Source organism: Drosophila takahashii, chromosome 2L, assembly GCF_030179915.1.
Source record: "Drosophila takahashii strain IR98-3 E-12201 chromosome 2L, DtakHiC1v2, whole genome shotgun sequence".
NCBI classification, from domain to species: Eukaryota; Metazoa; Arthropoda; class Insecta; order Diptera; family Drosophilidae; genus Drosophila; species Drosophila takahashii.
In genome coordinates this window covers 4,539,177-4,560,274 of record NC_091678.1, presented here as the reverse complement: position 1 = coordinate 4,560,274, position 21,098 = coordinate 4,539,177, and the positions used below count along the sequence as shown (strand labels likewise).

Below are 21,098 nucleotides of genomic sequence, written 5' to 3'. Positions count from 1 at the left end.
GGCCAGCGCCGAACTTCATGCCAAGGACGAGGCGCCAAGTCGCCAAAGCAATGCCGACGAAGCCAAAAACTCTGCGAACAGTTTGTCAACACCGCAGTTCGCGGAAAGCCCCTAAACCAAAGGGCACTGAGAAAAATATTTAAGCTTTCGTTTAATATTTGTTTAAATTTCTGCCTTAATTTTTATAAAAATATAAATTGAAAGATGGTATTCAAAGGTTGAAAATGTATTTTTATAAATTTTAATAATATTTTTGTAAAAATACATTTTCAACCCAAAATTGTAACAGATGTGAGATTTATAGCAGAAAATTTGCTGGAATATTTAACACATGGCCTTAATATCTAAAATCTTTCAACATTCTTATAAAATGTTTAATTATATTTAATAATGTTTAATTTTTATTTTTAAAAATATAAATTTTCAACGCAAAACAGATGTGAGATTTATGAAAGACAATTAGCCAGGATATTTAACACACGACCTTAATATCTAAAATTTTCAAACATTTTTTTTAAATGTCGGTTTTTTTTTCTTTCTGTGCACATGGATTAGTCATTTGGTACAGCATTTCACTTCCGTTTTAAGCCCATTTAAGCAATAATAGTTAAATGAATATCAATTTACATCGTATGGTTATGGGGATCCCTCTTTTCCGTACAGTGTGTATCTTGTCTGGTGGCGTCCAGTTCCAGTTTCGGTTGCATATAAATTTTAATAGATGCCCCAAGGCCAGAGTTTTACTGTCAAACGGCTGTCGGCACTTCACTGCCGGGATCCGAATTCCAATTCCAATTTATCCCCCCTCGCTACGTCTTTGGGCACCTGACTAAATGCCATAGACTTTAAAGGGCGGTATGAATGCTAACTGTTATTCCGGCTTTTACGACCAAAGTTTCCTTGGAAATGCCAACAGCGAGGGTAAGTTTTTGTATCTATTATAACTATAGTTTCGCGATGACGACCCTGATTACAAACGCCGGAGTTATGCGTCCTCGACACCAAGCGAGTGGTGCGAAAAGGGGCGTGGCAGGCGGGGGGCTGGCGTCATTGTCTTTGCGTGCCTCGAATTTGCGTGATTCATGATGCATGTGGCATGTCGCAACTCGAAAGCACCGAAAGAAAAGTGCAGGATATGTTTTTGAAAAAACTATAAACATTTATTGCGCATTCTTCGTAATGGAATTCAAGATCTGTTGCTTTAAAAAGTAGGCTATCAAAAATATCAAGTATTATTTCGACCACTATCCTTTGGTTCCTTATTCAAATCTAGGATTCTATTTAGGAACTTGATTTTTTTAAGTGCACTTGGAAGTCCTAGCACTCTGGGCGTTGTTTTTTGGCGCGTCTTCATGTCTGCCTTAATTACTAGAACTACTAAAACCGAAACTAGTCCCTGCACCACTTAATGCCAATAAAAATGTCAATTGCACACGCGACCTTGATGCGCCGTATGGCTTTCCGGTCAAGTCGACCGGATTTCGGTTGGCATATCACTCCAAATGGTGGCGATTAAAATGGATTTTTTTCGGCAGGGCAAGGAAACAACGGTTCTTCGTCCTCACAGCTGAGCGGCTGATTGTTTGTTTACAAAAACAACAGGCCGCCGGATGCAGAGAGACAGAGAGAAAGAGTGAGAGAGAGACCGGCTTTGGTGACACGTGCTCCAAAAAGTGGCGGCGCTACGTGGCGTATACGTATTGCGCTGACGCCGTGGCCATTTTCCACCGTTTTTTTCGTTTTATTCCTTTGTTGCTTTTGTTGCCGCTAATGTGTTTTGAAAACGCATATCCCAATCCGGCACGGTGTACAGTTACCGCTGGGCAATGGCAATGGCAACGTGCAAAACAAAAGCCAAACTCCTCATCCGACTCTTCAAGGAGTTGGAGTGAGTCGAAGGGAATGGTCGGCTTTTTGGTCGCGTGTTCTCGCTCGCTCTCGCGCACAAAGATGGGGATGGATGTGGAACACCGACACGGGAGAGACAGTACCAACACAAATGCAAGGCGGCAGTGGGAGGTAAACAGCAAAAGAGGACGAGCGGACACAGCCAGCAGGCACTGAGAGAAATGTTAGGGAGTGTCAACACGCGGATATTTATTTTTATTTAATTTTAAGTCGTAACTAGTAGGTCTTCATAAAAAAATGTATATTTAAAAGTATTGCATACTTCATGGGGCACTTAAACTTATTTCTGTTAGATACTATAGTAGAATCAAAACATTAGGTAAATTTATTTCTTGGGACCGACATTTATCAAAAAAATGTTGAGTGATTCACGCTAAAATGCATCGATTGTGAGCAACTACTTTTCTTCGGATTGCAATCATTTTTCCTGGTGCACCCAAGAGAGAGAGAGATGAGCGAATTAAAAAGGGTGAGAAAGGGGGCCTAGAGCGCGAGAGAACAAATTCACGAGGCGAAAAATGACGAAGTCGCTGCCACGTTGCAGTTTCCTTCGTTCTCGAATTTGCAAGCGATGCACAGTGGTTTCAAAACCATTCGTTCACATTTTTAATGGAAGGTTACAATTGAGATCCTTTGGTAATATACTTCGTAAAATATAAATTTCTATTAAAAAGATGAAAGTATTTTTTAAGTTTTAATAAAAATATAGTTACATACTAAATTCCAGCAGGACACAATGTTATTTTAAAATTTATTAATTAAAAATATCTAGATAAATGGTATACCCTTTGTGTATCCTTTTTTTTATTTTTTTTTAATTAGGCATAGACGAATCCTTAGAGCTAAAACTAAAAATAAATTCGAGAGCCCTCTAGAACCTTGAAAGAAGTACAGAAGTCTGCCCACTGTGGGGCAGGGACAACAACAACAACTACAGGCTGCGGCGAAAACAGCAACATCTGCTGCGCTGCTGCTGTTGCTGCTGCGGCGCTTTCGTGGCTGCTGCTCCTGGCTGCTCCGAAATCAGTTCGTCGTCGTCAGCCAGTCAGTTCAGTTCGGTTTTCGCAGTGGACATCAAGGCAGAGAACCAACGCAGCCCGAGGAGAATCCATCCAAGGCGAAGGCAGCACCAGCGAATTGGAGCAGCAACACAGCAGCAGCAGCAGCAGCAGTGGCAACGCAACAGCAAGCAGTCCATAGGCACAGTTGATGCAAAAAGTTCCCAAGCCAGACGCAATCGAATTATTCGAACTCAAATTCGATTCCACTGTGCGTGTACCGTTGTGGGTGCGTGTGTCGGTGTGTGTGTGTGCGTGAGTGTCCTTGGTTGTGTGTGGCCAAAAAACGACGACAAAAAAAAATCACAAATATAGAAAACTGAACTGAAGTAAATCAAAACTGAGGGCGCCACCAGGATTTAGCAGCCCACACAGGACGAGAGGAAGCTGAAATCAGGACAGCCCACAGAGGAAAATCAATTTTCTGTTAAAATACACAAATTGCAACGAATAGACGCGTCTCGAAGAGCGAATCACCGAGAATAATAATCGGTTGCAAAACTCCAAAGCCGACCCCCCTTCTTCCCGCCGCCCACCTCTCAAAACGCCATGCACACACACTCACGCGCGTAGCACACACACGCCACACACACAAATAGAGGCGGAGAATCGCCTGGACGTTAACGGTAAAAAGCGCAGAGACGCCGCCTGGTTAGGCCATCAGTGGTGGAGGTGCAACGGGGGCTAAAAGCGAGAAGCTAGAAAGAGGAGCAAAAAGAGGGGACGCAGAGGAGCGGAGAACTAACTGTAAATTCAGAGGCGCAGGCAGCCCACAACAGTCGCGTCCATCGAGTTAGGCCCACTCAGTTAATCAATCGACAGAAAAAATCAATCACAGCCTGCCGACATCTCCATTCAAAAGAGGCCTAACCAAAAGCAGCAGCAAGAAAAAATCGAAAAAGAACTTCCAGAATTTCCAAAAGTATAACAACAAAACTATCAACTAAACAGCCTAATAATAATAACTAAATTTTTCTAATAAAGACATCTGTGATTTGCATATAAAAAACAAAAGAAAACAAAAATTAATAAACAACAAATAATTATTTTCATACTGCACTTTTTCAAAACCAACAAATAACTGACGAAAACAAAAACCAAATTAATTTTATAAATTTCCAAACATAAATCACAAATAATTCGGTGAGCGTAGAAAATAAATATAAATATATATCGCACACGCAAAGCTGACACGCCTCAAGGATAAAGTCGAAAACCGCAAAAGCAAAAGCAGCAGCACCACCACCACAACCACCAAACAGCAGAAACAGAAGCAGAAGCCGCACCACCAGCCAAGGCAGCCTCAAATTCACACAAGGTCAACGGAATTAATATTTTTTGTAAGTGCACTTCATAGGCAAAACATTGTGCCGATTTTGTGTGTGGGGGATTGTGCCCTATCCTATGCACATTTTTCTGGGAAGCTATCTGATTTTTTCATTTTAATTGAGAACATGTCGCTAACTTTTCTGTGCGCCATTCCTGAAAGTGCACATGTGCATGTCAATTAGCGTGGATGCGCCTCAAGAAATCGCATCTGTAATCAGCCGCCAAGGGTTCATAGAAATTCGTTTCTCGATGTGATCGTATCATTAATAATAATGCAAATAGATTGTAAAATATACAAACCCTGTATCCTAACTTTTGTATCCTAACAAACCGAACTACTGCGGATTTTCTTAACTGTTCCCATATAATCCTTAGATTCCCATTATTCCTTACATTTTGTCAAAACTGTATCCTATTTAATTTCATTCTACCTTACATTTTCTTTTATTTCTTATTACTTTTCTTTTATTATCCTTGTATACATCTTAACTTATTTTTACCTGAATCTCCTGTGATTTATTCAGACCATCTTCCGATTCTCTTCTTGCCTTATTTGTCGATCCTTCTGTGTTTGCAAATTCCTTATTCCTGGAATTTGCCAAAAATTTCATCCCCGCTCCTTTCACTTTCGACGCGTTTCACCCTAATTCCGATCCCATCCCATCGGAATTCAAGGGAAGCCAACTCATGACCAATTCATGATGCCCTTCCGGACAGGGTATTAAAATTTAACGCATCACAGCCATATGGCAACTCAATAATTAGGCCGAAAAAAAGAGCAAACGTAACCGAAATAAATTGGCTGACAAGTGCGATAGCATGCCACAGGTAAAGGAGCAGGCGTGGGCGGATGTGGGCGGGGGTAGCCCGTACTACTTATAGAGAAGAAAGGGCTCGGGATTTGCGATGTCGGCACCTGCGGTGTCGCGTCTGCATTTCGAACCCCGCGGCGGTGTCGCTGTGAAATGTCAACGGTATTTTTATCCATAAAATCAACAAAAACGGTCATATCAGACCCATCATTCTAAGGCAACCACCCTGCTTCTCTATTTTTTAGTTGTGCAACTCGGAAAGTTCACAGGGGAATAGTATTATATTGGAAAGAAGATTAAAGTGATAAATAAGAACTAAATTCTATAGATGAAATTCAAGAAAGGTCTGTCGAAGAACTGAAAATAGAAATAGAAAATTTCTAAAGATTTCTAGTCTCTTGTTAAAGAATTGAAGGCAATTAATAAAACAATTAATTTATACGATATGATACTACTTTAAGATCTTTAAAGTTTATTTTAATTCACTACCATTTTTTTTTTGCACAGTATACGTTTTTTTCTGTGGATTAAGAATGCTGTCAGCAGGAATAGCAAATGCTCAAGTCTGATATTGATTTTGCTAAGAGACCCAAGTGTTTAGCACCGTCTGAGCCGAATCAGACGTGATGTGGATACGTGGCATATCTTGGCCAGTAGTCTAGTCCTCGTACTCCTCCATAGTCACGCCCTGCATCCTTCCACCTTGGGTTATGTACAACATGACTAATACTAATTCCAGCCAGCATGTGCCCCATTATTACATTCGTTTTGGGCACACAAATAACTGCAATAAATAGTCATAGTAACCCCTGCCGAGGAGGGCGGTTTGCAGAGGGGGAGTGGCACATGCCATGGGCGAGTGAAGGATAATGATATTTGGCGCATTCGTCAATCAATCACAACGGCCATCAATCTTGCGATAAAAACAAGAAAACACAAATTAAGCTGCAAATGGGTTTTACACATAAAAATTTGTGTACAGGGAAAGTTTTTACCCTGACAGATTAAGATAATATTTTCGGTATTCTAAAATAATAAATTGCTATTATAAGTTAAGAGGTCAGTAACTAAAAAAACATTATATTACAAAATACCTTAAAATATATATAACGAACCTGCTTAAATTCCATCAAAAAGCAAATAACTCCAGTCCAATCAAGTCATCAATTAATGACGGTAATTGATCAAAATTTTAGTTAATCGAATCAAATTGATTATCGGGCAAATTTTGATGGTGATTACCTGTTTTGGCATTGCACTTTCCTGCTAATTTGGCTCAATTGCCGATGTCCTTCCGATGCACAACCAATTTGAATGGCTAAGTAGCCAGGGGCCCTAGCTTTCGATGGATATGGGAAGCCAATCCGTATTCCGTTAAACCATTTGCGGCAGAGCATCCTCCACATCCGGACGTGTGTGCTTTGGTTCCTTTGGACTCCCACTCTGGTGACTCTTGCTTTTCAAACTTTTCCATTGTTGAGCTTTGGCCTTGAAAGAGGCCAAAACGTGAGACCTTGATGGACGTATAGGGATTCTAAATATACAAGCATTACCGAAAGAAACATACATACATACATAGCCTCAAACATGAGGTAATTGGACATTACACAAAAGGTTAACCTGGCTTTATTTTCGTTACAGAAATGGAAATCATTCCTGAAGGTAAACACTTTCGTTTGGTGCATGAATCAGAGCTTCCAGAAATTTTGGTAACTTTAGAACGCTATCTGCCGGAATCATTAAAGGTGCGTATAAGAAATTCTAACACTCCTCTGTTTTTATTTTTTGCATCTTTATTTTCCCCTGAAAGTTGTACCAAGATATTCCCCAGTTGCCACGCCCAATTCTCAGATAATTTACCAACAATTACCTGCAGTTCGGGGGGAAAAAGGGGGTCTTTTGTAGTCGGGAGGCGTTACAAATACCGAGACCGAGACCACAAGTCATGCAATCTCAAACCATCAAAGCCGGGCTCGCATTTTTCTGTTGACCTGTTTTCACTGTTTACACTTGTATTTTTGTTCAATTTTTAATGCCATTCCGCCCCGAACATCACGTGCTTTTATACTTCCGTTGGCTATATATCTATGGCTTGGCACCGACCTCAAGGATTTGGCCACCACTGGAGTTGCTCAAAGTTTCGATTTTTAGCGAGCAACTTTTTTCCCGGGGCGGTTACCAACAGCTCTGGGAATGCGATGCCAACTGCTGGGGAAAAACTTAAATGGCATGTGTTTTATGATTGTTAAATATGGGGAGTGCTTAAAGAAAGAATCTAAAGTACCTTAACTTAATTAATTACGTTTCACATTTACTGCTTTTCAGCACGAATTTTAAAAAATATATTATAATAAAATTCGTTCGAACCATAAAGTCCAGATATACAAAACTACTTCGGCCTATTAAAACTTTATGTTTGGGAAGTTTGACACAAGTTTTTTAATGAAACATATTCACAAATAAAGATCACTTATTTCTACTTCCCGAGCCCCACAAGAAAAGAACTTACAGATCTTAAAACTGGTTTTACAAAAGCACATCAAAATTGAGCCTTAAACCATTCAAAACATTAAAAAACAATCTTTATTTAAACTATATTCCTTTTTAATTTCAGTTTCATCAAATCATAATGTCGTACCAGGATTTTAAGTTTCATGTTGCTAATGATTTTAAAAAAGCTAACATTTTATTACATTTTATAATATCCAATTCTATTTGCAGTTTCATCAAACCATAAAAACGTACCTGAATGATCGTATTTGGGATTTTAAGTTTTATGTTGCTAAAGATTGGCCCGACAAACCGATAATTCTCCATTTCCCAGGATGCACGCTTGCGGTGAGTATAGAATTTATTATATTTAAGACCCTAATAAAATAATTTTAAATATTTATTTAGCCGCACAACAATATATACCAAACTCTTGGCATATTTTGTCCATCCGCACACATCGAGCATGTCGATTTGCTGCGCACCGAAGATGTACTTATAGATTGGCAGAAGCCTATGTACCTGAACTTTACGCACATCGCCATTATGAATCGCCTGGATGACTTCTACTCCAAGTTCGGTGTGATGGAACGACTCAGTGGTGATATCTACGTGTGCAACAAGCTGAACGCCGACTTGGAGCTGGAGCCGCTGCCGGAGGACGCGGAGATGCGTCTGCTGAACCTGGACAACGTGCAGGGCATCCATGATCTATATCCTGCCAACGAAATCGAGTGCGTCCAGCTGTTCGACATCCTCGTGCGCAAGCTCCCCGGCTTGGGCATCTTTCGCAAGGAAACCGGTGAGCTTGCCGCCTGGATGGTCCACTCATATTACGGCGCCATGTTCTCAATGCAAACACGTCCAGACTTCAGGCGCATGGGGTAGGTAGACCTAAAGTAGAGGGGGATTTTCCATTTTTCCAAGGCGGAATTTAGTCCTAGGTGACCCAGAAAATTATTAAATTTAAAGTAGATGTTTCGCATAACCTTTTTAGGCGAAATTTTTATTTCTTTTTAAGTAAAATCTATTAAAACCTATTGACAAAATGTTTTCCAAAGTTTGAAAATATTCTTTTATCGAATACAGTGAAATATACAGTAATTCTGGGTCACCTTTTGATATCCGAAAGTATTAGTAATTATAAGTTTTACTTTAAAAGACATCGATTAATCGTTATTCAACACCTTTTATTTATAAGCCATGAGGTAACTGTTATTTCAAACTTTTAAATTAAAAGTCAGAGAACATCAGTTATTTTTTGGCCAAAAATATAAAAGTCCTCCGTAACTTTTATTCATGACTTTTATAATAAAAATCTAAAAATAACAGTTATTTTTGACTGAAAAAATAAAAGTAACTCTTATGAGAAGTTATTAAATAAATCATTAAATAAATTTTATTTGGTGATTGAAAATATATAAGTCTTAAGTCTCTTTTGTTGGAATTTTAAAGGTTGCAATTTGTACTTGTACACAGTAATTCTTCAACATAATGAGATCGCGAATTCTTCAGACCAAGTCAAAACTTTTGACTTGTTATAAAGTGTAGATTCTGTGGATTTACTTATTTAATAATACATTTCTTACCCCACAGCTATGGAATCCGTCTGGCCAAGTCGCTGACCCAACTGGTGATCGAGCGCGGCTACACGCCCTTCGTTGTGATACGTCCCGGGAACGATGCGTCCCGCAGTCTGTACACCAAGCTGGGCTACGAGAAGGCCTTCGAGACGTGCCGCGTGCGGATGACGCCGGACTGCTACGAGGACAGCACCGTGGGAACCATCGGCAACACGTCCTACGGAAAGTTTCCGCCGCTGCCGCAGGGCGAGTGCGTGGTGGTGACCAAGCTGCGGCGCAAGCATGTGCCCGGCGAGAGCCAGACGGTGGACGAGGGAATCGAGGATATGTTGGCTGAAAAATGTGATATCAGCGGCGACGAGGCGAGGGAGCGCAAGACCACAACCGACGAGGGCATCGGGGAGGACAAGTAGGCCAGGCTGGGTTAGGGATACCGGATGATAGATGACAGATGCCAGGATACCAGATACGAGATCGATCGGAGCGCTACGCCTACGCTAAACTTATGCTTAAAGCTGTAAGCACCTTTTAGGACTCTTTAGGACAGACAGGACATGGCACACATCAAGTGGCGTTGATTTTTTAAACAATTATATTAACGAGAAAATGAAAACCAAGAAATTGTACGAGTATATTTATAGATGGTATATAAAGCTTCCTCACACAGAAACGCGACGTCGTCGTCGGTTATCGGAGAACGCGAATTTTCGGCCAGAATCAAGGGATTTATTTTATATGGGTATTGATTAGGATTCGATGACAAGAACTAAACATTAACGAGGGGGGTTTAATCGATCAAGAGCGAGCGCTGAAGTCAGACATTTTAAACGGGAACCGAGTACAGAGAGAATTTTTAATTTTTTGCTAAAAATGCTTTTACAAAAATGAACTCCAAGAACGAAACAAGAAACACAAACAGAATGGCTCAAAAAGAAAAATAAATAGAAGGGAGCGCATCAATTTATTAAAACTATTATATATATTAACTCTATATATCAAATTGTTAAACGAACTAAACAAAAAACACACACAAACTACTTCTCTCTTCTGGCTCTCCACGCAAAATCTCTGAACAGGATAACAATCTCGAATCAACGGTCTTTGCTACCGAAAAACAAACAAACAAATCTCTCGCTTGGGCCATGGAACAGAGCTTTGCACACTTTCCTCTTTTTAAAGAAACCGTTTCAGAATACTACATATATATTTTTCAAATAATATTGAATACTTTCGATGACCCAAATGAAGTGCTTTGATTTTAAATGGTCCTGTACCAACTAAATTTGGATTTATAGGCTTTTTTCAAATTTATATATATACCCAAATCCAAAAAAAAAATACGAAACGAAGCGAAAACCAAACAAAAATACAAAATAAATATATATTTTATTATTACGAAATTTTATCAAACTATGCAAACGAGTACTCAATGATTTTGCTCCTATTTAGCTGAACTAAAAACCGAAACAAAATAAAAAACACGCCAAAGATGTCTTCTGCTTCATTTTAAGTACATATTCCCCAACCCGATTCCCACTCCTTCCTTATAGATGATTTTGGTCCAGTTTGGAGTCATCTTTGGAGGTTTTCTATTATAAAAATGCAAAAACCGAATCTCAATATATATGCAAGAAAATCAAATTTAATGAAAAAGTTATATATTACAACTGCTATATTGTATGTACTCGAACTAAAAACCAATGAGAAAACGAAAAACTAAAAGAAGCAAATTTAAATAAATAACAATATTGAGACAGCACACCGAAGGTTCTTCCTGTCTCTGACGAAAAAGATAACGATTTTCCAGTAACCAAGATAACTGGAGAGAAAAATCTACTCTAGAAAATGCCATTATATTTTCTAAAATATTTGCTACGCTTCTCACATTTCTGTCCAAATATTCCCACATTTATTTGCACACAAACAACAGAAGCTCTTCCTAAAGCCTAGCATTAAAAGCATTAAATTATTTCCATAATTTACGAGCTCACTTAAACGGCGGCTGAATGGCCTCAGCTGGCGTAGACACTGCGCTAAAATTATCTGCTCATTGTTAATGAAATTTACGTGTACAAACACAACAGCTCACTTAGATAAACAAAGCGGGACAGATGCCGCAAACACAATGATGACATGTGGCAATGTCTAGGTTGGGTTTTGCAACATTCTCGACACTCGCTCGACTGGTAAATTTAATTTTATTTATGTATAAAGAAGGCCTAAGTACGTCGTATGTGGTTTAAAACTAAGCAAAAATGAATTTCGGACCTGGACTACTGCTCCTCCTGAACTTTGCTCAGCTGGTTCTTCAGATGGGTGGCCACATACTGCCAGTACTTTCGACGGATCACATCGTGTTTGGTGGCCATGTCCTCGCACAGGCCGTACACCTTCCTTGCTAGCTGATCGTTATCGCCAGCCTTCAGTTGGAGTGCCTGCTCCTGGTACAGATCGATGAGGAAGGCCAGCAGATAGGGCGATCGATTGCCAGCCTGGTAGATCTCCTCCACGAAGGCCACCACCTCTGGGTAGCTGTTCAGTCCTGCTTTTCCACTGTCGCCCTGTCGCATCACTCCCACCAAGTAGTTCCAGGCGCTCTCGTTGTTCTTGATAATCCGAATGCGGTTCATCGTGTAGGTCAGCTCGCGCTGTATTAAGTCCGGTGTGAAGCCAAAGTGCTTGATGACGAAGAAGCGCTGGTTCCAGGCCGAATTGTTGCGCTGATCCTCGCAGATCAGACGATCCACAAAGTTCAGTTCGTCGTCGTAGAGTCTGGAATTACAATGGTAAGAATTTATTAAAGCTTAATCATTTATGTTAATAAAATAACTAATAAAACAGACAATACATGACTTTTTAAAGCAATTTTCGGCCAAATTTCAATGATTTTATATATGTAGATCTGTTGTAATAGAACCTATGTGCTATAAACTTCCTATTCCCACTCACTTGAAGCTTTTTATGGCCCACTGGCGATGCTGCCATGCGTGGTAGTTCTTGGCATCGCCATCGTTGACCAGTGCATTCTCCGTGAGCTCCAGTTCGTTGCTGGGATCGTTCAGCATTTCGACGATGACGCGTCGGTGGTGCCACACCTGGTAGTTCTTCGAGTTCTGGCCAATCACCTCGCTCAGATAGTCCAGTTCCGCATTCAGATCGGCCTTCAGTTCGCGCAGGATGTCGCGTCTGTACTGCCAAACGGTGTAGTTGGCCGGATTCAGACGCAGTGCATCCGTGGTGAGGTCCAGGGCGCGCTGGCTCTTCTCGCCGTGCGCAATTACGGCTCGCATGTAGTCGAAAACCTCGCGGACTAAGGAAAGTGGATATATGTACTTAGATATGGTGGACTGGCCAAAGATAATGCCGCCTGCATTACTCACACTTTTGGCTGTAGGCAATGGAGACCACCGGATTGGGGCCGTCGTCCTGGGCGAGGGGCTCCACATCCTCCCAGTCGGAGCGCTCGCTGTACGGCAGCCAATCATTGCCCAAGTATTCCTCATCCGAACTGTCCCCCATCGCGGTTAATTGAAAACAAAACTGTTGGGCGCGTTTGCGGGTGGAATTTTATGTTGATTTTTTATAGAACCAGGGCTGGAAGCGACAGTGTTGTAAAATAGTGTTGAAAATTTGGTATGTGTTTTTTAACAAGCTTTATTTTAATACTAAAAAACTTAAATACTACAAATTCGAATTAAGCACACTTTTTAACGGTTTTTAATAATTTTTTTTTATCAAATTCAAACCATTAATGTTTATAATTAATTGTAAAGCATGCACATGTGATGCACATAACATATGTGAAAAAAGGTTATTACCATTGTAAACATTTTCTTTAAGTATTATTTTTTACATTATCAAATAAAAATATTTAAAGCCGGGAACCCCTATTAAAATACAATAAAAAAGGACGCAAAATAAAATAATTTTAAAATCAGTAGGTATATACAAAAGTGCAGACTTTGTATTAAAAATGTACTATTTTTTAAATCAGAATTCAACAGCGCAATAAACAAGTTATGTAGTCATATTCTTCAAATTTATTTATTTAAACACCAAAATGAAACATTGACAATTGGAATAGTGAATTTTGTATGGATATTTTTTTCTAAACTTCATTATCCCATTGGCAAATGAAGTGTCTTTCATGGGAACACATTATCATCAGCATATCGTCGGTTTCGAATTTAAAAATTTCAACGCAGCTTTGTTCATTGTAATAGTAAGAAGAAGTCCAATGCAACTTCAAAAATGCTGGTTTTCCAGAGGCCAAAGACACAAAGTTTCCCTTTACATCGTGGTCGTTGATGCCCAGCCAGTAGCCACCATCATTCCTGAGAAAACGTCTGATCTCGAGTAACTCCTCTTCGTTTTTAATCGCGGCCAGATGTCCACCGATCTCGCGACAGTAAGAGGCAGCACTAGTCCAATTTTTGCTATTATTGTGTTCGATATAGAACCATCTGGAGCCGATCATATCGAACCCATACGTGTGATGAAACTTTATTCGAGGTCCTGCCAAAGATCCACAACGACTAGCAGTCATTAAAACGAAGAACAGAACGGCTGCGTACTTGAGCATTTTAAGTTAAATTTACGACAATGCGATTAAGCTGGGTTTAGAAAAGCTACTGAAATATGATACTTTATACTTGGGCTTATCAATCACGTATATTCGAGATTAAAAGACTTTTTAAAGCCGATGACGTAAATTCCTTTTTATTTGGAACTAATGGTGCTCAGGTTTTGAATCACATAATAATGTTGATAAGGGGCAACCAAAAATAAAGCTTTCTTGAATTAATCTAGAACCTACAATACAATAAAAACAATTTAATTTTCAAAATTATATATTTTAAACAAGTGTTTTATTTTTATTGAAATAATTTATTTATTTAAAATTAAATTATTTTTTATTCAGTGGAAATTGTTTTTTTTTTTTAACTAAACTTCATCATCTTTTTGGCAAATGAAAGGTTTTTCTAACTCACAATCATTCAACGACATTTGGTCGGTTCTGTATCTAAAAATTTCAACGCAGTTCTCTAGGTTTAGATAGTGAGAGGGCTGATTCCAATGCCACTTCAAAAAGGCGGGCTTTCCAGAGGCCAATGATACAAAGTCTCCCTTTACGTCGTGATCGTTGACTCCCAGCCAGTAGCCATAAATACTCCACAAATTGGATACGATGGCGCCGAGCTCCTCTGCGTTTTTAATCGAGGCCAGATGTCCACCAGTTTCCCGACAGTAATTGGCAGCACTAGTCCAATTTTTTCGAGTAATGTGTTGAATATAGAACATCCTGTTGTCAATCAATTGGAACCTAGGCATAATATACTTCATCTTTTCTTGGTCCTCAGATTGACTTTCAGGACTCGCACTTATCCGGGGTCTAGCCAGTGATCCATTACAACTACCAGTCATTAATACGAAGAAAAGAACTGCCACGAACTTGAGCATTTTAAAATTTAAATTACATAAACGACAATCCGATTAAGCTTGGCTTAGAAAAGCAACTGAAATATGAGGGAGATTTGCTTTGTTACTTTTCCCATGAGTTTTTATCAATCACTTATTTCCGTGCTTTTAAAAGGGTCTCTAAAACCGATGACGAAAATTCTTGTTTGACCCTAGATAACCTTTAATATTTAGAAGTAATGCAAAAGCTATTATATTTAATAGTAAAAGCTTTTACCAAAATTTTAAAGGATTTTCTTTCTAAATGAAGTCCGGCTTATTCAGATGAAAATAATAAATTCTTAAGCCAATTTAGTAACTAGGTACTGATCTTTGTTAAAACATTTATTACGATTTGAATAAAAGTGCACAAAGTGTCTTAAAATTTCTTAAATACTAGACGTAGACATCCCAGTGCACGTTTTACCATAATATTCGATACATCGCCAAACAGAGTTAAACTAGAAACGTGGCTTGAATGTGGCCGGATACTGGTTAAAGCGCGGACGCAGTGCAGCATTTGATTTCTCGAACTTCTCGCCCGAATTGCCCAGAATCACTCCATCGGCCATTTTGCCAGGATGATCCTTACCATCCGATCGATCGCCATGGGCCTCGGCCACGTCGATGATCCGCGGGTTCTTGCGGTATCTATACCACCAGTACTCAAAGACCAGCGTAATGCAGGCCATTCCGATGCCCACGAAGATCACAATGAAGACGCCGCCAATGTTCTGGATAGAAATGCCATCCGATTGATCCTCCGGCTTCTCGCATTTGGCCTGAGCTTCGTCGTTCTTCCACCACTTCTCCTTGAGCTTCTCCAGCTGTCTTTTATTGAGCAGGGTCAGGATGCTACACCCAAAAAAAAAAATCAAAAGTGTTAACTCTCTAAGCGTTGTATTAAAAATATACTAGATGAAGGATAGAAAAGTTGTATTAACCTAATACTAAATAGTACAAATTCTATACTCATTAGGGGCTGTCTATATATTACGTAATCACAATTTCGGCTATTTTTAAACCCCCCCCCCCCATTAAATCAATTCTTCATACAAAACAAAAAAATTTGCACCCCCCCTAGATGATTACGTAATATATGGACAGTCCCTTTGAATTCATTGCATAAGAAATAGTATAAAGTTAATATTTTGTAGTTTCATTTCTATACCGAAAGTTTTAATTTAATACTTTAAAGAGTACTTATTTAATACTGATCTTATTGATGCAAATTTGACACTCAATAGTGTAGAACTCATGTAACAATAGATTCGTTTCTATGACTATTTTTTTTTTTGGGCGTAAGGAAAGGTAAGGTTATAACTATGGATATCTTTATAACCTTTCTACTCACGCATTATTGAACTGATCCTTGAGATGTGAGCCCTGCTGGACGGCAATGGCATAGGGTTTCCTGGAAAACTCCTCGCCCACTACCTGCAAATCGCAGTTGGTCAACTGCAGGTAGCGAATATCGGTGGCATCGCCCAGGAAGGCGAATCCCGTGGCTGCCGTGGAATTGCGGACCCTGGCCACCGCCTCATCGAGGGTGGCTGGTAGCGACGCCTCCTGCATGGCCTGCCACATTTTGGTGTACTTATCGCTCACCGGATAATCCCAAACGGCCAGCTTGGAGCGCTCCAGCGGAGTGAGTGAGTCATTCAGCGACAGATCCTTCCAGATCTCGTAGAACATCTGCTCTATATTGGCCATACGCTCGAAATATGTCATCGCCGATGAGCCGTTCAGGGGAGCATACAAGATCTTGTACTGCTTGGCCAGGTCATCCAAACTTTCGACGGGCGTATCCAAACGGGAGACGGTCAAAAAGGCAGCCAAGTTGGCCGTGTAGGAGGCAATGATGATGAAGCTTAGGGATAGAAAAAATTAATTATTAATTTAAATACATTATAAATTGTAATTATAATTTCGGCATTTTAACTTTTTCACTTGATTCACTTTACTTGACAAAATTCTCTTTGGCGATTGATTTACAGCCGAAAAATATTGTTTTATATTGCTTTTAAACAATTTTGTTTGCATATATTTTATGCATATAATTTTTGCATATTTTTTGCACATGTTTTTCACATTTTTTGCTCATTTTTTGCATATATTTTGGTTTACTTTACTTGACAAAATTCTCTTTGGCCATTTATTTTAGGTTGAAAAATATTGTTTTATATTGCTTAAACTTTGCTTGCATATATTTTGCTTATTTTGCATATATTATTTGCACATTTTTGGCATATTTTTTGCATATATTTGGCATATTTCCGATATGCAGCTAAATTTATTATATTTAAAAATATGAGAACTACCTAAAAGTTTTGGTAAAAATCTGACCAAAAATAGACAAATATCATATAGAAAACCCACCCGAACAACCACCAAGTGGCGGCCACCAGACGTCCAGAGAGATTCTTAGGAGCCTCGCCACCTCCCTGAGGAGTCAGCGAAGTCATGCAGAACCAGAGGCACTCCTTGAGATTAAACTCCCGCTTCTCCTCGTCATCCTTGTATTTCTCGCGGTTATTCTGGTAACTATACGGGCTCCAGCGATCGAAGATCCACATGAGAAAGCTGGTGAAGAAGTAGGCGGCCAGGATGCAGAGCCACACATTCGTCTCCAGAACAGTGAGGAACTTGAACAGCGAACTGGGCGAGCTGGGTCGCTGCATCATGATGGTGATACCTACTAGATCGTAATACGGAACCGTAAAGTCAATCACAATCTCCCGTTCGGCCATCACAGACATGCTGCCAAGGCCAATATCCGCCTGCTTATCAATCAACTTTTTGACAATCCCATTCCATTCGCCCTTTTCGTCCATGTTGCCGAATTTCCCATCCTCCACCTCCTGAATAGTGTAGTCAAAGTGGACTATATCGGCTATCTCATTGATCAGATCTATGCAGTATCCTTTGTATCCCTTCGGGGCCGTCTCATCGCGCATAATAAAGGGAGCTTGCTGTAAAATAGAAATAATACATTAATATTTTAATTTTGAAATATAATATATTTACTTTGTGACTAAAACAATATAAACTTAAGTAATTTTAGCTTAATTATGATGTCTTTAATATTAAAAAGTTAATTACAAAGTCGAGAAGGTTAATTATTAAGTTTGGCACAAAAAAAAAAACGGTACTGAAAACGAAAAAAATTGTTGATAAAAAATTGAACAAATAAAAGTCTCAAATAACTGTTATTTACGGTCCCTGCTAAAACCACATAAACTTGTCATTAATATTTTAAAGTTAATTATAATGTAGCGAAGTAAAATATTATGTTTGGAACAAAATAACGGTACTGAAAACGAAATAAATGAAGGGAGCTGTAAAATAAAACGAATACTTTAATGGACTTATTTATTGACTTTGTGACTAAAACAACACTAACTTTTATATAATAAAAAGCGATTTTATCTTTATTATGATAGTTTTAATATTTTAAAGTTAATTACAAAGTCGAGAAGGTGAAAAATCAGGTTTAAAGCAAAAAGAGAACTGAAAACTCAATAAAAAACTACAAAATAATTAAAGAAATATTATAATCCCTATTTTTAATATTTTCAAAACATCCTCCTTAAGCCCCTATCTTGACCCACCAAAACAGTGAAGATTCGATAGACCGTGTCCGCGGTTAGATTCCTCATCTGCTCCTCATCCTTGACGATGAGGGGCGAGTCCAGGCCGGCTGCCCAGGTGCCAATCGATTTGCTGTTCACGGAACTCCCGCCACGAATCTGAAGCACGTTTATGTCCATTTCGAATTTCATGTAGCTGTAGCCGTTGAAGGGCTGCCTGGGTTGCGTGACGAGATCGAAGGTTCCGTAGGATGTCGGCTCGCTAATCTATGGAGCGAACAACAAAAGCGGACAAGTGAGTAATCAACCCTAATTTGTTGTACAAATGGGTAAAGCCAACCTTGGTGAAATATTCCCGAAGATCCACGTTTCTCTGGGGTGTATTGCCGCCTTGGAAATCATCGCAGTTCAGGTACTCCATGTCCTTCGGCCAGGCTCCAGATTGTAGCATTTCCCTATCCAAAAAAAAAAGGAAAGTTTATACATATAAAATAAAAAGAAATATATATTTATAACCCACTTGATGGTGAGAAAACTCCTGAGTGCCAAATCAAAGTAAAAAGCCGACGACAACATGGGCTCCTCGTTTAAATTAAAGGTGGTTCTTAGAAGTCCCAAGCGATCCCGATATTGCGTATACGCCATGGGCTTCAGGAACATGATGGTCGCATTGTCCCGCTGACTGCTAATCTCTCCCTCGCTCTGAGTGATGGCATGCCAGGCAAAGTTACGTTCAAAATAAGCCGGCTTTACGGATTCCAGGACCATGCGAATCGACTGCAGATTGCCCAGTATAAAGAAGTTATTTATGTCCAGATTCCTCAGCTTTTCAATCTGCTCCTCGCGCTCGCGATTTCCATCCTTGGCTATCGCAGTGATGACATGACGCGTTTGGATATTCTGCAGCAGGGACTTGTACTTGTGATCCATAACGAAGGTCTCATCATACAGAATGGCAGCTGATAAAGGTATAGAAATTGATTTATATTAGGATTTGGAATAGAGCCCTGCATGAATGGATTCAATGAATTATTTTGAATTTTCAGTTTAATAGAATTTAATGAATTTGAATTTTGAGTTTAATAGAATTGAGTGAATTTGAATTTTGAGTTTAATAGAATTGAATGAATGAATGGCATGCATTCCGAAATAAATCAAACGAAAATTTCTTTTGAAGAAGAAAGGGCCATACTTTTGTGATTAAATCTGCCTGAATTTTATTTACTATACACTTAACATTGATTTCCAAGTTTTGGAAACATAAAATGAATAAAAAAAGCTAATTTTATTGGAAATAATATCACAAATATTTAATAGAAAATTCTAAAATAAATTCTTCTTACCATTTGTGATGTTCAAATGCCTCACTATACTTCGGATAACCTCGGGAATAATATCTGCCGGCGGCATTACCTGCAGCAAATACTTTTGCTTCGCCTCGTCCAAGTCACGCCACTGCCTCAAATCTCCCTCCTGGCCATAGGAGGCACTAATGGTGGGCAGACCCAGAGCCTGGGTGAAACTCTTCACCGTTTCCGAGGCTATTCCCGATTTCGTGGTATCCAGGATCAAGTGGGGCGTCTGTTTTTTCTCAATACTTGTCGCATACTTATTACAAACTAGAGATGTCAAGTTATCAGAAATTATTCAGGTATAATCCTTAAGAAAACTCACTGGCTTCCAGGAGCACTTTGGCATCCGTTTTATTCGCCTCAATAGAATCCAGCTGTACGGAGAGTCCATATCGTATATTCTTTTTCAAATAGGTAATCGCCACATCCACCGCCTTGGCCGCCGGTTCATTATCCACCTCGTTTATAAACACTATCCCAAAGGATCGGATTGTGTGGGTTAAATTGCATTTGACGAAAGCATTACGTGGCATTGCGTTTGTTTACTTGCCCTAGAACTCATTATGACTGGCACCACCCGAATAATCCACCCGTCCCATATCTTTTTCCATAGTTTTTATCTAATTAGTTTACTTAAAGTGCACTGAGCAAAGAGCATTAAGGAAAACTTTAGACTATAGATGTAATAAAAAATCCATCTTGTAAAATTCTTGGAGAAGAAATCTCTTTCTTGGAGAAAACTCTTATATTTTGTTTTGATCCATGGGTGCAAGAAATTATTAATATTATAATAGGTAGTAACCAAAATTAAAGAAAATTAAATTCCCTAAAAAATAATTCATGAAAAATTTTTTCAATGTCTCAGCAAATTACCTTTTAAACAATATCAAAAATAAATATTTTTTTCGAAAAAATGCAACTTGTTTAATTAATATGATGTAAAATTCATTAATAAAATAATTTAATTAATTAATTATTGAATTTTTGCTTATTTGAAACATTTAAAATCATTCCTGAAGTATTTTTTTCAATGTTTCAGCAGATTACCTTTTTAACGATATAAAAAATACAATTCTAATAACGACAATAGTAAACTTTTTAAGTTAATATGATGTAGATTTCATTAATAAATCTATTTAAAGGATATGCATCCGATATTTTATACGAAAAATAAGTGCTAGCAACTTTATATGAACTTCGAAACCAAGTCTCTATAACACCACTACTTATATCTTCTACATCCTTTCTATATCCAGATCGATCGACTCTCAACTTACAGACATTGATGTTTTGAGTAGTTTGTGCAGCGATCTTCCAAGTCAAGGCGCTCAATAACCATAGAATTCCAAACAGCCAAACCTTTTGAGAAGTCTTTAAGTTCACCAAAATCATTTTGATTTGCACATAAAGATTGGTTTCAATTCAGGATTTCAGGAGCTGACAATTGACCGCACGGCACGAACAACAAACTGCGACTGGGCAGGAAATTACGCTTTTAAAAAAGGATACAACCTACAGT

The 21,098-nt window shown here is 38.9% G+C and overlaps 4 protein-coding genes across 5 annotated transcripts; 1 reads left to right on the top strand and 3 right to left on the bottom strand.

Annotated features, from left to right (window-relative positions):
- Positions 1-2,949: 2,949 nt before the first annotated feature.
- On the top strand, positions 2,950-10,939 carry LOC108064011 (uncharacterized). The gene is made up of 5 exons (XM_017151329.3): positions 2,950-4,306; positions 6,749-6,852; positions 7,829-7,945; positions 8,006-8,481; positions 9,194-10,939. The coding sequence occupies exons 2-5, from the start codon at positions 6,751-6,753 to the stop codon at positions 9,591-9,593; spliced, it is 1,095 nt and encodes a 364-aa protein (XP_017006818.1). The 5' UTR covers positions 2,950-4,306; positions 6,749-6,750; the 3' UTR covers positions 9,594-10,939.
- Positions 10,940-11,359: 420 nt separating this feature from the next.
- Fnta (farnesyl transferase alpha) lies at positions 11,360-12,795 on the bottom strand. Its single transcript, XM_017151330.3, has 3 exons — positions 12,561-12,795; positions 12,130-12,490; positions 11,360-11,952 (listed from the first exon to the last, which is right to left on the bottom strand). Exons 1-3 carry the CDS (start codon positions 12,697-12,699, stop codon positions 11,454-11,456), a joined length of 999 nt encoding a protein of 332 aa, XP_017006819.2. The 5' UTR covers positions 12,700-12,795; the 3' UTR covers positions 11,360-11,453.
- Positions 12,796-13,288: 493 nt separating this feature from the next.
- LOC123003174 (accessory gland protein Acp29AB-like) lies at positions 13,289-13,762 on the bottom strand. The gene has a single exon (XM_044394804.1). It carries the CDS (start codon positions 13,760-13,762, stop codon positions 13,289-13,291), a length of 474 nt encoding a protein of 157 aa, XP_044250739.1.
- Positions 13,763-14,966: 1,204 nt separating this feature from the next.
- Positions 14,967-21,070, bottom strand: Ir25a (ionotropic receptor 25a). 2 transcript variants are annotated; one of them, XM_017151323.3, is made up of 9 exons: positions 20,857-21,070; positions 19,902-20,051; positions 19,571-19,846; positions 18,748-19,186; positions 18,568-18,682; positions 18,249-18,494; positions 17,017-17,609; positions 15,992-16,507; positions 14,967-15,492 (listed from the first exon to the last, which is right to left on the bottom strand). In XM_017151323.3, the coding sequence occupies exons 1-9, from the start codon at positions 20,969-20,971 to the stop codon at positions 15,099-15,101; spliced, it is 2,844 nt and encodes a 947-aa protein (XP_017006812.1). In that variant the 5' UTR covers positions 20,972-21,070; the 3' UTR covers positions 14,967-15,098. The 2 variants fall into 2 exon arrangements, with proteins under 2 accessions (XP_017006812.1, XP_070070474.1); XM_070214373.1 differs by lacking the exon at positions 20,857-21,070 and having other exon boundaries at positions 19,902-20,227.
- Between the last annotated feature and the right edge of the window lie 28 nt (positions 21,071-21,098).

What these genes read in the sequence shown, in the direction of transcription:
- Fnta (XM_017151330.3), bottom strand. Translation starts at nt 12,699, where the DNA reads ATGGGGGACAGTTCGGATGAGGAATACTTGGGCAATGATTGGCTGCCG. An exon ending in CATTGCCTACAGCCAAAAGT is followed by an intron (nt 12,491 to 12,560) that starts GTGAGTAATGCA and finishes CACTTTCCTTAG; the next exon opens with TCCGCGAGGTTTTCGACTAC. An exon ending in TGGGCCATAAAAAGCTTCAA is followed by an intron (nt 11,953 to 12,129) that starts GTGAGTGGGAAT and finishes TTGTAATTCCAG; the next exon opens with ACTCTACGACGACGAACTGA.
- LOC108064011 (XM_017151329.3), top strand. Translation starts at nt 6,751, where the DNA reads ATGGAAATCATTCCTGAAGGTAAACACTTTCGTTTGGTGCATGAATCA. An exon ending in ATCTGCCGGAATCATTAAAG is followed by an intron (nt 6,853 to 7,828) that starts GTGCGTATAAGA and finishes TTCTATTTGCAG; the next exon opens with TTTCATCAAACCATAAAAAC. An exon ending in CCAGACTTCAGGCGCATGGG is followed by an intron (nt 8,482 to 9,193) that starts GTAGGTAGACCT and finishes CTTACCCCACAG; the next exon opens with CTATGGAATCCGTCTGGCCA.
- LOC123003174 (XM_044394804.1), bottom strand. Translation starts at nt 13,762, where the DNA reads ATGCTCAAGTACGCAGCCGTTCTGTTCTTCGTTTTAATGACTGCTAGT.
- Ir25a (XM_017151323.3), bottom strand. Translation starts at nt 20,971, where the DNA reads ATGATTTTGGTGAACTTAAAGACTTCTCAAAAGGTTTGGCTGTTTGGA. An exon ending in TACTCAAAACATCAATGTCT is followed by an intron (nt 20,052 to 20,856) that starts GTAAGTTGAGAG and finishes CCTTTGGGATAG; the next exon opens with TGTTTATAAACGAGGTGGAT. An exon ending in GCATTTGAACATCACAAATG is followed by an intron (nt 19,187 to 19,570) that starts GTAAGAAGAATT and finishes TACCTTTATCAG; the next exon opens with CTGCCATTCTGTATGATGAG.